General features: G+C 37.3%; 1 protein-coding gene and 1 pseudogene across 1 annotated transcript in view; both read left to right on the forward strand.

Annotated features, from left to right (window-relative positions):
• Positions 1-10645, forward strand: part of OSTM1 (osteoclastogenesis associated transmembrane protein 1) — a 33965-nt gene extending 23320 nt beyond the window's left edge. The window contains exons 4-6 of the mRNA XM_026511690.4: positions 1395-1562; positions 3450-3615; positions 8601-10645. Of these exons, the coding sequence (XP_026367475.1) occupies positions 1395-1562; positions 3450-3615; positions 8601-8656 (390 nt within the window). The 3' untranslated portion in view covers positions 8657-10645. The remainder of the gene's footprint in view (positions 1-1394; positions 1563-3449; positions 3616-8600) is intronic.
• Positions 10646-15541: 4896 nt separating this feature from the next.
• LOC113264650 (proteasome subunit beta type-3-like) lies at positions 15542-16356 on the forward strand (annotated as a pseudogene).
• Positions 16357-17292: the final 936 nt, after the last annotated feature.

The following is a 17292-nucleotide window of genomic DNA, read 5'->3' on the forward strand; positions in this document are numbered from 1 at the left end:
GAGTTCTGGTCGGTTTCTCTGGGACTGGTATGGTAGCTTGTATTACAGTACCACCTTCCTGTGATGAGACTGGCATGTCACACCTTTACATTTTAGGTGCTATTCAAGTGCCTGGGTTGACCTTTCTTTTCTTGAGTCTCTTCAGGAAGGAAGTCAGAACCCAAGGCACGTGCTGTGTCATCCTCTTCCCAGAACCCTACTTCCTCATTCCTTTTAAACACTGCAAAGCTTTTTATCATTTGGCTAGGCCACCCTTTATTTAGTTGAACACATTTAGCTAAATGTACCATTGTTCTGTGAAAAACAGGCCATGTGCTATTTCTTGTGGCAGAACTAGGGAGACTTAGTTTCTCTGTCAAAAGAAATGGTGAGGGTAACACCGTGGGAGCTACATCCGTTTAATTCCTTTAATTTTTCCTTTTCTCTTTCATTCCAATATTCAGTTAATACCGTTTCTTTAGGCTATAAGGTAAAGAATAAGGGGAATAGAGAGCAAGAATGCGAACTGACTGGTTAGCAAACTTGTTCTTGAAAAGACAAATGTCAGTCCGGGAAGTAGAAAAGGTTGAGATTCAGTAATACAATATCTTAAATGTTAAATCCACTGCCTTCATGTTAGGTTATATAATTCTTTGGCATGAGTCCCTTTTTGTTGACTGGAGAGGCCTAGATTACAAGCCTTGGGTTAAGAGGGTGGAGTGTAGATGTAGTTTTGGTGCCTTTTTCTTCCCCATTAATAAAGTCCTTTCAGTCTCAATAAGGCAGACTTCAGCGTTGAAGTCAGCCCAGGCAAGGGCATATTTTATTTATTCTGTGAGAGTAGGTTACGTAAGAGCAGGCATGTAAATGACCAGATGATTTAGGAAATTTTTGGGAGGTAGGCATTAGTAATTTGGCATCTGAGCTATTGTTCTCCGTTACCAGTGGCTAGTACAGTGGTTTTCTTTCTTTTCTTTCTTTTTTTTTTAAAGATTTTAATTTATTTTATAGAGAAAGAGAGACAGCACGAGTGGGAGGGCTAGAGGGAGAGAGAGAATCTCAAGCAGACTCCACACTGAGTGTGGAGCCCACCGCAGGGCTTGATCCCAGGACCCTGGATCCTGACCTGAGCCAAAGCCAAGAATCGGACGCTTAACTCCCTGCCACGCAGGCACCCTGGTTTTTGCTATATGCTTGCTTTTCATACCAGGTCTCTAGTCCTTGAGACCTATAATATAGGCAGTGGTAGCAATATATCATAGATGATAAAACTGAAGCTCAGAGTGATTTACTAACCTAACATCACAGCTTCGCACTTTAACGCGCCATATTGCTTCCTGTCCTCTAGGAGGGCAAATAGCTTATGTTAAAGCGATGTAATGTTTATTGTATCACATGTGCCTTTGACATTTTAGGGGAACATTCACAGTCTTCTGCAGTTAAGGAATTATTCAGAAGTTTGCAAAAACTGTCGTGAAGCATACAAAACTCTGAGTAGTTTGTACAATGAAATGCAAAAAATGAATGAACTTGAGAATAAGGCTGAATCTGGAACACATTTATGCATTGATGTGGAAGATGCAGTAAGTAGTTTACTCCTGATATGATACGTATTTTGCAGTGTCGTTGATTGTGCCTTTAGTATCATTATCCCCTTTAGAGGTATATTGGAATCTGCATATGTTGTCTTCAACTAGAAGTAACTGGTTATAAGTAGTAAAGTTTTAGAATGGCCTGGTTTGTCAAACTAAAATGGACACTAATCAAATAATAAATAAGTTAATAACTCGGTACGTTCGGTCTTTTAAGTTTGATGATATGTGTCATTTTCAGAGGCATTGGTGTTATATGTTTACATTTCAGTTTCTTGTTCACTGGTTGCTGATTAAAGAAGTCTCTGGTTTGCTATCATGTGTTTATGAAACCATTTCTTAATTACTTCCTATCCCATTGCTTTTATTCTTTATTATCACCTGAAAATTTTAATTTGTTTACTTATTTATAGTCTGTCACCCCTCACTAAAATATAAGCCACATGAAGACAAGGACCTCATGTCCTTTTTTGTTTACTGTTTAGTATTTTAAAAAGTGCCTAGCATATAGTGGGCCTGTTAGTAATGTGTATCCGTCAACAAAAAAGCCTTGTCCTCCATTGCATAGGCTGCCTTTATGCGGGGCACCACTAGATGGCGATCATGTCTTTTTATGGGACTATGGTGCCTGAGTTTTGAGGCATCAAAGGAAATAGGAATTATTGGTTCAAAGAGAGTTTAAGGTCCAAATTGATAAACCTAATGTTTGACAATGCTGAATGTGAATAACAGCTCAGAGAACTATAGTGCATCACTAATATCCAAGATGTAAAAAGCACTTATTGTCAAACTTAAAATGGGTGCGCCGTGGGGATTTTGCTATCGGTTATTGTCTGGATTATTGTCTGGATTAGTACCTGGCTTCCAGTAGGCTCTCAATAAATACTAAATATATATTTTAAGGATAATAGTCTATTTCATGATTTTTAAAATAAAGAAAAATGAATATTGATTCTCTGACATACGTTGGATTACACAGGAAATCAACATGACCACCTGTTTTAGAACATCCTTCTTATAATAAGCAAAACTTAACAGTAAATATACAAAGCACCACTTGCAAACCGAATCTTGAACAAAATTCAGGCAAGAACATTTCTCTATATTAAATTTGATAGTTTCCTTATGTCACTTAGCATGTTTGACAGAAACCATGAGCTCAGTGAAAATGAGGTATTGCTGCCCCTAAATGTCTGTTTTTAGTGTATGGTGCTAAATAAGATATGATCTAATAAAGTTTCCATGACTCATTAGATATTATGTACTTAAACAATTGTTTGCCATATGAATCTTTCATAATATCTTAGGTAATGTACTAAACATTTCATAGATATCATCTCTTGAAGAGAAGCTATATTTAGTTGATATTTTTATTTCCATTCTAAAAATATTACAACAAGCTCAGTGAGATTACATTATATAACAAGAAAAAAAATTTTTGTTTGTTTTTGTGAGCCTTCCCCCCGCAGTTTTATTGAGGTATAATTGACAAAATTGTAATAAGGGTTCCCACAGTTGAGTTAATTAACACACCCATCACCTCACATAATTACCCTTTTCAATCTTTTTTCGTGAATGATGCATGGTCTAACCATATTCATATTGATACAGGTTCCCTGTTTGAGATCTATGAAAGGTGGCATTCTTTGGATGGTGTTTGAATTTAGAATATGAAATTTCTGTGTGGATATAAACTTATATAATGACTGTGAACCAGCTAATTTCCCTGGCAAAAGGAATTGTCTTCAACTATCAATAGATTTTTTAGGGATGTATATTAAGCTAAATTCTGGATGCTGGTTATGTTATTAATAAAACAATCATATGAATTGAAGACATATTAAATGTAAAATAAAATAATTTTATTTGTTGTTCTAGATGAACATTACTCGAAAACTTTGGAGTCGAACTTTCAATTGTTCGGTCCCTTGCAGTGACACAGTGCCTGTCATCGCTGTTTCTGTGTTCATTCTCTTTCTACCTGTTGTCTTTTACCTTAGTAGCTTTCTTCATTCGGAGCAAAAGAAACGCAAACTCATTCTACGTAAGTTCCTTTTTACAACTGTTTATTTATTTAGCTAACACCTGTATTTTAAACACTTAGGCCTGTTTTAGAAATGACGTATACTCCGAAAACTCTTAAGCTAAAACAGCTCTTTGCTTCAAACTTTACAGTTATGCTTACTAACTGAAGAGATATAGTTATAGGTAATCGAATGTCAACTCATGGTATGTTTGGGAAGTTTTAATTGAGAAAGCTTGGAATAAGGCTGGCAGCAACAGAATAGTAACAAAGGTTTTGCAGACTTGAAATGGCCATAGTAGGGAGAGGTAGACAGCTCTTAGGCCCTTTGAAGCCATGACAGAGCCACCTAGAAAGCCATCTAAAGATCATTACTTGACATACAGCATGTGCTCAACACGTATTCCCCATCAAATAGGGCAGAGCAAAAAAAGCACTAACTAGAAAATCCCATCTAGCTGAAGAAGAGTGGCTTCCAAGTGTCATGGTTTCTTATTTATTATCAGAATGAAGATATGGGCTTATCCCTGAGTAATTTTAGTTTTTAAAATAGAGAATGTCTTTTGTAGAAAAATGGTAGGCTTTTTTTCTCTTAAATATTATTCCTGGTCTAGGAACCTATGAAATAAAAATTCTTTCCCTTATAAATTAATTTTTCTTTCTTTCTTTCTAACTTTTTTTTTTTTTTTTAAGATTTTACCTATTTGAGAGACAGAGAGAGAGCACAAGCAGGGGGAGGAAGAGGGGGAGGGGCAGAGTGAGAAGGAGAGAGAATCTCAAGCAGACTCTGCACTGAGCATGGAGCCTGACGTGGGGCTCGATCCCACAACCCTGAGATCATGACCTGAGCCAAAATCAAGAGTTGGACGCTTAACCGACTGAGCCACCCAGGCGCCCCCCCCCCTTAAAAATTTGTTTCTAGCCTTTCTTCTTCATAGTTTATTTAACTTCACTTCTAATATATCTAACTAAAAAAAGGTTACTTGCAGATTAGTTTTAACTGAATTTATAATGTTTTGTCACCTTGAAAAGCTAGCTAATAGAAGGGAGAGTCTTTATTATGAGGGTATTTAGTAAAGCTTTCCAAAGATTGCTAGCATTCTGTAAAATAGGTAATAACTCAGTCCTAAAAGCACTTATTTAGAATAATAACAAAGTATTGCAGGGACCTCACTATTGAGAAACTTTATTTTTCAGGACTTGGTGTACTTTTAAAGTTTAGCATCTTATTTATCTTGTAAATTTAACTCTGTGGAAGATATTTACTGCTTCTGATCAGGGTTTTTGTATGTTTGTTTTCTAAATCACTACCATTCATCTGTTTGTACAAGCCACAAACCTTGTTATCTTTAATTTCTTAATTCTTTTCTTTTGTATTTCCCTATTCCCATGTTCTCTTCCCCACCCCTTTTCACTCCATCAGCAAGTACTGACAGCCCTACTTCAAAAAGTGTATCTTAAATGATCTTTTCTCTACCTCCACTGATAATACCGTGCCCCAAGTCATCCCATCTCTTATCTGCCCATGCAGGAGTCCCTTAACTGATATCCCTGCTTCCATTTTTTTGACCCACTATAATACATTCTCTATATAGTGTCTAGAGTAATTTTTTAAACACAAATCTTACTATGCTTTTCTCCCACTTAAAACCCTTCATGTGTTCCTATTGCATCTAGAATAAAATTGAAACTTTTTTCTAAGTTATGTGTGACCTGGCCCCCCATCTGCCTTTCTACTCTGTACCCACTCCTTTCTTTGCTCATGATGCTGTATATAGGCAGCCTGGCCTTCTTTCTGCTCCTTTCAAACACCAGACTCATTCATACTGCCCCCTTCCCAAAGCTCTTGTAGTGGCTCTCCCTGCTTTCCTTGACTGGATCCTTGACATCCAGGTCTTAGGTCAAAGATTACTTACTCCAAGTTACCTCGTATGACCCCCATCCTAAGAATACATCCTTCTTTTAATTCTCCTATATCTGTTATCTTTCTTTAGTGCTACTTAATCACTTTTTAAGTTAACTTTTTCATTATTTTCTACCTTATTTTTTTGTCCTTATTTGTTTGTTCATTTATTTTCTACCTTACTTGGTTATCTCTTATAGTTGACATAACTGTAAGCTCCATCAGAATAAGGATTTTGTTTGTTTTGTTCATCACTGTATCACCAGCATCTAGAAAGTACCAGGCCTATAGTAGGTGCTCAAAAATACTCATTGAATAAAAGAACAGTATATTTAATGGTAGCATTTCCTAGAGTGTGTTCCTTAAAATACTAGTCCTGTGAAATTCCTTTTTATGATCTTTATATGTACCTGAATATAAATTAAAAGCTCTAAGATTACATTCCCCAAACTTGACAACAGAATTTTTTTTTAAAAGATTTTATTTATTTATTTGACAAAGAGAGAGACAGCAAGAGAGGGAACACAAGTGGGGGAGTGGGAGAGGGAGAAGCAGGCTCCCTGCTGAGCAAGAAGGCCTATGTGGGGCTCGATCCCAGGACCCTGGGATCATGACCTGAGCCGAAGGCAGATGTTTAATGACTGAGCCACCCAGGCGCCCCAACAATAGCACTTTTGCATAATACCTATTAATGTTTCCTGGAAGCATTGTTTATGAATTGATTTATGAATTTAAGAAAATGCTAGTGTAAGCAAACAGTTCTTGTGCTGTTATGTCATGGACATTGTTATTTACAATTTTGTATGTCCCCATTTGTTAAGTCCTGTGATAGGAATTAGGGATTAAAAAAAGGAGCAAGGCACAATATATGCCCTCAAAGAACACACTGACAATAATCCAGTTATTACGACAAATGTAGAGGCATACAGTGCGGTTGGACCCCAGAGAATAAGGCTAACTCTGCATTAGGGATTTTGGAATTCATCGTTAGATGATCTCTTGGGTAGAATTGTATTTTTATTTTTTATTTTTTATTTTTTTAGTGTCTACCTCTAGGGGTAGAATTTTGAAAGATGTAGGGATTTATCAGAGAATAAGGAAACAAGGAAGTTGTAGGTATATGTACCCATTGGTATTGCCACCTGGTTAGTTTAATAAATTAGGTAATTAGTAAGAAACTAGATTATGTAGTTTTAAACAGCATAATAATAATAAAAAAGCCCTCTTGATTTAGTTTGCCTTCCAAGTCCACAGAAGGCTTAAGAGTAGACTTCTAGCTTAGGCTGTTTTTTAGGTTAAGTTGCCCTTTAGTTTAGCCTGAAGCAATACACTGGTCCGGAAAGTCATGTTGTCATCTTGCACTTAGAGTGAAAACCAGCGGAGACTCTGATAGAAACTAGAACACTGTTTTTTTTTGTTTTTTTTTTGTTTTTTTTTTTTAAATGATTTTTTATTATATTATGTTAGTCACCATACAGTACATCCCCGGTTTCCGATGTAAGGCTCGATGATTCATTAGTTGTGTATAACACCCAGTGCACCATGCAATACGTGCCCTCCTTACTACCCATCACCGGTCTATCCCATTCCCCCACCCCCCTCCCCTCTGAAGTCCTCAGTTTGTTTCTCATAGTCCATAGTCTCTCATGTTTCATTCCCCCTTCTGATTACCCCCCCCTTTCTTTATCCCTTTCTTCCCCTACCGATCAACCTAGTTCTTATGTTCCATAGATGAGAGAAATCATATGATAGTTGTCTTTCTCTGCTTGACTTATTTCACTTAGCATTATCTCCTCCAGTGCTGTCCATGTTGTAGCAAATGTTGAGAACTCGTTCTTTCTGATAGCTGAGTAATATTCCATTGTATATATGGACCACAACTTCTTAATCCAGTCATCTGTTGAAGGGCATCTCGGCTCCTTCCACAATTTAGCTATTGTGGACATTGCTGCTATGAACATTGGGGTGCATATGGCCCTTCTCTTCACTACGTCTGTATCTTTGGGGTAAATACCCAGTAGTGCAATGGCTGGATCATAGGGTAGCTCAATTTTTAACTTTTTAAGGGACCTCCACACTGTTTTCCAGAGTGGCTGTACCAACTTGCATTCCCACCAACAATGTAGGAGGGATCCCCTTTCTCCACATCCTCTCCAACAATTGTTGTTTCTTGCCTTGTCTATTTTTGCCATTCTAACTGGCGTAAGGTGGTATCTCAGTGTGGTTTTGATTTGAATTTCCTTGATGGCTAATGATTTTGAACATTTTTTCATGAGAACACTGGTTTTCATCTTTGAGCACATACCAGAATTATCTGCAGACCTTTAAAGCAAAACAAAAAAGCAGATGCCTGGGACCCACTGCAGACCTTCTAAATCACAACCTCTACTGTCATGTTGAAAACCTGTGAAGTAGAGAGATTTCTAGTATCCAATGTAAGATACTTTTACTGTGGCACAGTTTTTCATCTCTGGAACATGAGAAATATTCATGTTTAACTATAAGCACAAACATTACCAAGTGAAATAGCATGATTTTCTTTATTAACCCTGATGACTCAATGCCATTAGCATCATAATCAAAATTGATTGTACATATTTTATTAACAGCCATATGTATTTGTGTATGTGTCTCTGCATGTGTGTGTAATACAACTCACTTTTCTTTGTAAGCCATTTAAATTTTTTTCAACTTATTTTGAGAGTTTTTTGGCATTACAATTATTTTAAGAGAAATCTAGATTTGGATTTCTAACTTAGACTTTTAAATATATCATTTTATTACTGTACCTTATAGCACTTCCATTTTTTAAGTAGAGTACTCTTACCTACATTACATATTTGAGGTTATGATGTTCAAGATGATATAAATTATGTCTGTTTTATTTGGTACTGCTTCCAACAAAGTCATGTGTGGCTTCAAGCAAAGTTATGTTTTTTGAGATTGGTAGAAGAAGATAGGCTTAGGTTTTCATTCTTAGAAGATTGAATCTGTTCTGATTCAAACACAGAGTTAATAGATGAATACTATAATTTATATAAAAGTAATGAATAGTTATGTTTAGAGAATTTAAGTTAAAATATAATACTTTTGATTTATCTAGCCAAACGTCTCAAGTCCAGTACCAGCTTTGCAAACATTCAAGAAAATTCAAACTGAAATCTACAAAACAGAAAATTAACATCATATTCCATGGATGAATGGCGGAAGATACAGCTTGGTCCAAAAGAAGATAAACTGATTCGACAAGTCAAGTCCCTAAGAAATGCAAAGACTTCAGATTTATTTTTAAATAAGAATTTTCCATTTTTCCTTCCTCTTCCATCCCTTTTTTTAAAGGTTTGGGTATTTTTAATTTCTAGGCCTACCAATGTCATCTATTTTAAAGTGTATTTGTTATAATAACAAAAGATGTAAGAGCAATCTTCGTTTTATTTTGTAGGCATGTTATTACTATTTGAGACTTCTGGTATCTACTTATTAATGTAGTACTTAAGTAGCAAATTTTTTGAAAACTAACATTTAAAAATTAATCAGTTATAGCAAAGACTTTGGAAAAAGAAATATACTTGCCAAAAGTAACAGGTCCAAAGATTAATTTAAATTCACCATTGCAGTATTATTGTTAACATATATATTTAATATCATATATTACAAATAATATGTAATTCAATCTCTAGTTTCCTTCAAGTCATTTTTGAAACCACTAAGTATAAACCTCCCTAACAGTTTTTAGAAGCAGGAAGGCACATTACATTTATCTTTGTAAAAAGATTTATGGTAACTGGTTTCTTACTTAACTTTTATAAATAGTATTTTGCACCTTATTTTTGCCTTTATTTCATAAGTAATTTGAAATCACTGGACTGCTGTATTATATTCAGGGCAAGATGGATTCTTTTTCTACTAGGGATTTGCATTGTGAATTACATTAAGTTATTTGGCAGTTTATAATTACTACTTTAAAACAAACATGGCATTATCACAATATATTTAAGCTGTGATTTTTTTAAAATGAAGATTCTTTTGGGTTATATGGAGATATTTGGAGGGGAGAGAAAGGAAGGATAAAAAAAACTTAAGGCTCAGAAAATAGATAGGGAAGGACCTGAGGCACGTATGCTATAAGACCGTTGGACGGTTCATGTCGAGGGCGTGAGTTAAGATTAGAGTCTGATAACAGAAAGCAGTTAGGTAGATGCTTATTTTTTTCTAAATTACTTAAACAGATAAACATGATATGATGGAAATGAAGTCTGATGTTTCACTATCAGAAAGCAAATTCTATTTTGGAATGTTTATATCAACTTTTTTTTTTTTTTTAAAGCTTCATTTCAGAATTGGGCATAGCTTTTTTCCTCAGGTTTTTAGTGTTAGATATTTCATTTGTTAATTCCTTCTTGCTTTCTGGGTGAAAATAGACTTTGTTTTGTATGTTGAGAGTATGAAGCCTGCTCTATATAGAAGTAAGAGTTAGGTTAAATAGTACAAGAATTTTAATCCCTTTGTATGCTATAAAATGCTCTATAATGAGACAAGAAAGTGTTTTTAGTTTTTTTTTTAATGTTTACTGTATATGCAGAGTGAACAAGAAGGCTCATCTTTGGATATGTAACATATCCCAAAACTGTTACAGTTTTTCTAGTCTGCTGTGACCCATTTAAGATGTGCTGGGGTTTATTCTGCTGTCACTGTTCACGCTGCTGGTACTAATAGCACTGTCTTGATTTGAAGCATATAGTTGAGAGCCATTGAAAGCAATCTTTCATTAATGCAGATAAAGCCAGTTTACATATGCAGAGTTACAAAATGGCATATTTGAATCTGTAAGTAGTGACTCTTTGATCACCTTTCAATGTTATGTATTTCTAAAAACCATTGCTTTTGGATATGGTTGCTAATAAGCACTTTAGAAAAGAAAAAACCTTCACTATTTTTCTGGTTGAGTCATTGCTCTTTAGAAATAGCATCAGCAATAGATTTAAAAAATAAGTATTAAGCGTTACACTAAAGTGTGTAAATACTTCATTTTCTAGTTATATTGAAAAATTCTTTGCATAGTTGTAAATTCTGAGACACATAGCAAATGTGTGTGCATAAGATCATCTTTAGGTTTTTGACACTTTGAAATAAAGTAATTTAAGGAAATTGCAGTACCATATTTGTTTTTTGTTTTGTTTTGTTTTTTTGAGAGAGAGCGGTGGGAGGAGGGGCAGAGAAGGAAGGAGAGAGAGAATCCTAAGCAGGCTCCACACTCATCGTGGAGTCCAATGCTAGGCATGATATCACAACCCCGAGATCATGACCTGAGCCAAAAATCAAGAGTTGGACAGTTAACTGACTGAGCCACCCAGGTGTCCCAAGCCATATTTGATTTTTTAAATGCATTCTTAAAACTTCAGATATAATTGAACATTACGTTTCAGTTTTTCAGGCATTGATTTTAAGTTCCTACTTTAAAAGCACCGTCTAATAATTTTGTTGTAAATAAAAATGTACTTTTGGTATATTTTTTGGTTGGATTTGAGAGGTAGAACTAGCATCAGCTATCTTAAAGTGGAACTCTAAATCAATAACACCAGAGTTCAGATGGTAAATGTTACTTCTAATAGGACAGCATTTTCTAATGTTTCACAGCTGGACTGTACTTTTACTGTGGTGTACTCCTTATAAAGTGAAATGTTTTCCCAGAACGTTATATATAGTGGGGGTTGCTTTCCTCGCCAAAGAGTTGGCATCACATAAATAATAGACATCAGCAGCAATGAATTAAGAAAGCAAAATTACACTAGTAACCTATTTAACAGTTGCAGATAGAAAAAAATTATGTTCCAAGTATATTGTTTTCTGAGCTAGAAGAAACCTTAGCTGTCATCTGGTCATAGAATCCTAGAGCCAAATGGATCCCTAAAGATCACTTGATCTAATCTATCCACTGCATGGATTCCCTCTAAAAAGTGTATCATTTTTTTCCTGTCTTCTTAACTAAGGAAGCAGAACATTATAGAGCTCCTTACTTATGACTGAGCCATTGTTTGATAGTTCCAAAATTGAGACTTGAAATACCTAATCAAATGTTTTTCTACTCTGCTTATCTTGTAAAAATTCCCCAAAATGATCATATTGATTATAAAAAGGGCTTTGGCCTGTGCTGAATTATACATGTAGCACATAAAAGTTAAAACGCCACCAAGTTTGCTTGTTTTAAACTATTACATTGGGTATAATAAATACTAGTCATATATGTAACATACTTAATGACCAGAAATTTTCTTTGTCTCCTTGAAACTAAAGAGAGCTTTTAAGAGATAATATGACTGATTCATTCAGGTTTTCAATAATAATTTTTAAAATCTCTTTTTCCTGTGATAAACAGACACATTAAAAAAAAATCTATTCCAGTACCCAAATGCAATCAAAATATTTCAAACCTTTAAAAGGAATGATAAGGCCATTTTAGCCAGATATTGTTGTAAATCCTCCAGTGTCTTACCGAAGTGGCAGAATTGTATCCAAAAGATTTGCCCAATAGCATTGGAAGTGAAAAACAATTCAACAACTGTAATTTCTGGAATAATCGTAGACAACTAGAATGTAGATAGCGGGATTGAAAATTATTAGCTTACCCTGTTTTGACTTCAGCAGAAGAGTAATCAGAAGAAGTTAGGAGGTCTCTGGTCGCTGGAATGTGTATCTTCAGAGGCAGGCGCCCACAACAGAAAGCCTGGCAGTTATCCCTGTTTCCAGAGGGGAAGTTACGTCTTCCCTTTTCTCTCTTCTATTAGTACCTCATTTTCTACATTCATTTGAAGTGCTATTGCCAGTAATGTAATAGGAGCTGACATATAAAGGGCTTGACCTTGACTTTTTAAAATCCAAATCCTCTTTATATCTTGGCTATTCTTCACCAGGTAAGGCAATGTTTTTTTTTGTACAATCCAGGAACTCTTATCAGTCAAAATCCAACATTTCTCACCCCACCCCCCCACACTTGTACATATGCTCTCTCTCATTGCTTTTCTCCTATGGGTTTGGAGAATTAGTTACTGTGGCGTGGGCAAACAGCTAGCACAGGATGAAAAGAGGGTGAGTGAGCAAGTAGAATCTCCAGATTTAATCTCTCCCCTTACACCTTCACCCTGTGATTCTTGAATGTTTATACAGGAGGGACCTAGGGATGGAAATCTATATGGGAAAGGAGAACTGGGGGTCCCTTGTCTTGAAACTGTATATGCGTGGCAAATTCAGTGGGTAGTATTAGATGGTATATTTACTGGGTGGGGGGAGGCTTTTGGAAAATGATGGATATTATGAAAGGGCTAAAACTGCTTGAAATTATACTGGTTGGCCCACTTTGTTCACCATCCTCGCAGGACTTCTTGCTCCAACCCGACATCTCAGGAGCAGCATAAAATGGTTGTTTAGCTGCTTTGGTTGCTCTTCCTAGGTTTATGTCCTCTGAATCTGGAGATTCTTTGTTCACTTTTTCCCCTGTCTCCTAATACCACGATAGATGGACTCATAGGAACTATCCATTGTAGTTTGGCTATTGTCACCAAATCTGCACCACTCATTCTGTATCTTTGAAACAACGGGGATAGGTGCTTGGATGGGTACAGAAATTTTGCTTGTAACCAACCCCGCTGGAAGTGATTTAGGGAATGTAATCTCTGACCTGGTCAGCCTCTGGAAAACTGTTTTTGGAGCTGGGATCCTTGCTTATTGATGGTCTTATTTCATGAGGCATATCCATATCACTTCTGGCTCTCAGGGCCACCCAGCTCCTTGGATCTAAGCCCTATCATTTACTCTCGTTCCCATAGTGCCACCGGTTTTTGTTGCCCCGATTAGCCTCACCAACACCAAAAATTCAAGTGACCTGATAGTATTGTGGTGAAATCTAAGTTCTCTAATACTTTAAAGAAATCACTCCTTTGTCTTCAGGGCTTCAGAGTTTCTGATGAGAGTTCTGCTATAATTCTAATATTTGTTCTTCTACATGTAATGTTTTTGTTGTTCTGTGGCTACCTTCAGGATTTCCTCTTAATTTTTGACTTTCAACAGTTTTATTATGATGTGTCTAGGTGTATTTTTCTTTGTATTCTCCTTGGGATTATCTGAGCCTCTTGGATCTTTTTGTTGTCTTTCATTAACTTTGGAAAATTCTCAGCCTTTCTACTATCAAATATACTTCTGCCCTCTTCTCTCTCTCATCTCCTTCTGGGATTCCAGTTAGATTTGTTAGGTGACATGATACTGTCCCACAGCTCTATTGGACGCACTCTTCTGTTATATTTACTCTGACTTTCTCTTTGCATTTCAGTTTAGATCATTACTTTTTTTAAAAAAGATTTTATTTATTTATTTGAGAGAGGAAGCGAGAGTGAACAGGGGGAGGGGCAGAGAGAGAGGGAGAGGGAAAGAATCTCAGGCAGACTCCCTGCTAAGCATGAAACCCAGTATGGGGCTCAGTTTCAAAACTCTGAGATCATGACCTGAGCTGAAGTTAAGAGGCAGTTGCTCAACTGACTGAACCATCCAGCATCCCAGTATTTTATTTTTTTTAAAGATTTATTTATTTGAGAGCAAGAGCGTAAGCACAAGTTGAGGGGAGGGGCAGAGGGAGGGAGCAAATCCTCAAGCAGTCTCCCCACTGAGCGTGGAGCCTGACGTAGGGCTCGATCCCAGGACCTGAGATCATGACCTGAGCTGAAACCAAGAGCTGGCTGTTTAACTGACTGAGCCACCCATGTGCCCATATCCTTTAATATTTTAATCAGTTATTTTGAAGTTCCTACTGGAGAGTATCAATATCTGGGCCATCTCTGGATCTAGTTCTGTTGACTAATTTATCTCTTTTTAATTTAATTTTAATTTGTCTTATAATTTTTGGTTAAATGCCATACATTGCATGGAAAAGAACAGTAGAAACTGAGATAAAGGGATGCCTGGGTGGCTCAGTCAGTTAAGCGCCTGCCTTTGGCCCAGGTCATGATCCCAGGGTCCTGGGATCAAGTCCCACATTGGGCTCCTTGCCCCGGCTTGTGTCCCCTCTCTCTCTCTGACAAATAAATAAAATCTTAAAAATTAAAAAAAAGAAACTGAGATAAGTAACATTCATACCTGCAAATGGGCAAACCTTTCTATCAGATTGTTAGTAGGGAGTGAACTGAATATCTCCTACCAGTAGTTGTTGATCTGGGTTTGGGTTTTATTGTTAATGTCATTACCTTCAGTATATCATAGGTTTCACATTCCTCCAGTGGTGGACTGCTCCTAATTTGTGTTTGGTGTGTCGCCTGGAATGCCAGAGAGTTTTTCTCAGTGTTCCTACTTCACCTTCAGCTTTCAGCAGACTGTGCATACCTGTGCAACAAATGGGATCTCTCTCCATGGTCCTATTCCTTCCTCAGCTATAGAGTTCTGTGGCTGGTTTCTTTGTGCAAGGCTTAATGGTTGGGGCAGGCAGTCTCATGCAGGTCCTGGGCTCTTGAGTTTTAGGGCGGGCCTCCCTCTCCCCATGGCAGTTAGACTCTGCATTGTAATGGAGTGAGGTCTTAAATGGGAGTGAGTTTTCTGTCCCTCTCTCACTGGCAGCAGACCTCTCCTTTTAAGAATTCTGGGGACAGTTGAGTTTCCTGCCTTCCTGCAGCATCTGATGGCTTTTGCTTCACCTCCTCCTCCACCACAGCCAACCTTTTCTTGGGACCAGGGGACAGGAAGGTTTTGTAACACTCTTCTAGTAACAGTTGAATTTTTCTTTGTATGGAAAATGGACATGGGTTTCATGCCTCTCTCCCAGTGGTAGCTGGTTGTAATCTGCTCATCTCACCAGAGGGAGGCTCTTTCAATTCTCCTGATCTGCCCCCAGTCTGTCTTACGAACACCCAGGGAGGCCTATGGAAAAGTGCTGGCAAATGGGGCAGAGTCCTTGTATCCATGGCCCGCAGAGATTCTAAGCGGTCATACTAGCCCACACTTGGTCTTTAAGCTTTTGTTAACATTTCAGTTTTTTCCCTCTTACTTTTTTGACTGCTACTCTTCCTCCTGTACTCTGCCCAAAGCAAAACAGTTGTAGGAGCAGTGCTTAAGGCTTTCTATATCCTAACTGGGACTAGAACTCATTGATTGCTTCTTTGTTGTCAACTCTAAGTTTTTACCGGACAGCAAATTGCTCAGCAGTTTGTTTAATACTTCAAAGAAGGAAAACAGGCAGTGAGGGCCTTAGCTAGTTGACTGGAATTGTGGCAATTGGAGGTCCCAGTACACTGCAATCATGTCTATTATGTCCTGTAATGGAGGGGCCATCATGGCCATGAATGGGAAGAACTGTGTGGCCATTGCTGCCAAAAGGCGCTTTGGCATCCAATCCCAGATGGTGACCATGGACTTCCAGAAGATCTTTCCCGTGGGCGATTGGCTGTACATAGGCCTGGCTGGGCTCACCACTGATTTCCAGACTGTTGCTCAGCACCTCAAGTTCTGGCTGAACCTCTATGAGCTGAAGGAGGGTTGGCAGATCAAGCCTGATACCCCCATGAGCATGGTGGCCAACGTCTTGTATGAAAAATGGTTTGGCCCCTACTACACAGAGCCAGTCATCACTGGGTTGGACCTGAAGACCCTTAAGTCCCTCATTTGCTCTCTAGACCTTATCTGCTGCCCCATGGTGACTGACAACTTTGTGGTCAGTAGCACCCGCTCCAAACAATATACGGGGTGTGTGAGTCCCTCTGGGGGCCTGACGTAGATCCAGAACAGAAGTTGGAACCCATCTCGCAAACCATGCTGAATGCTGTGGATCGGGATGTACTGTTCAGGCATTGTCCACATCACTGAGAAGAACAAATTACCACCAGGACACTGAGGGCCTGAACGGACTAACCTGTTCTCAGAGCCTGCTTTTTTTTTTTTTTAAATAAAATAGTTTTGTTTTCAAAAACAAAAGGTAAAAAGGTAAAACAAAAAACAAGATTGACAAGATTTTATGAAAGCCATAAAAAGGAACTAAATCCCAAATAAAAAAAATATGGTAGCTGAAATTAACTTAGTGGAAGGGTTTTATGGCGAATGAGACATAATTAAAGAGTTAATTCAAAATATGTTAGAAGAATAGCTCCAGAAGGAAACATGGAAAGAAAAAAGTTTGGAAATACAGATTGGGTAGGGGGTAGGTAAGAGGTATAGAGGACGCATTAAGGAGATTTAATACACATGTAGTTAGAGTCCCTGAAGCAAAGGAGAAAGAAAATGAGATGGAGGCAATTTTTGACAATACAGTAGCTGAGAATTTTCAAAACTGGTGAAAAATGTCACAAATTAAGAAGCCTAAGCAGAATTTAAAACAAGCCAATAAACCTAGTCACATTCATAGCAGATGAAAACCAGGGAGAAAATCTTATAAAACAGCTGGAGAAAATATATGTTACCTTTAAAAGAGCAACAATTAAACTTATAGCTTGTTTCTCAAGAAAAATAATGAAAGCCAGAAAGACAAATAGAATATTTTCAAAGTGCTAAAAGAAAGTAACTGACAATTTAGAGTTACATGCCCAGCCAAAAATGTTCTTCAAAACTAGAAGGGGAAATAATGGCATCTCTGGACATAAAGACAAAGTTCTCACAAGCAGACCTACATATTAAAGGAAATACTAAAAACAGTTCTTCGGGCAGAAGTAAAGTGAACCTAGATAAAAACTCAGAGGCATTGGAAGAAAAGATTGGTGTAAAGGGTAAAATATATGGATAAATTTAAATAATAATGACTGTATACAACAATATTCTGTGGGATGTCT

This window comes from Ursus arctos, unplaced genomic scaffold, assembly GCF_023065955.2.
Source record: "Ursus arctos isolate Adak ecotype North America unplaced genomic scaffold, UrsArc2.0 scaffold_13, whole genome shotgun sequence".
NCBI lineage: Eukaryota > Metazoa > Chordata > Mammalia > Carnivora > Ursidae > Ursus > Ursus arctos.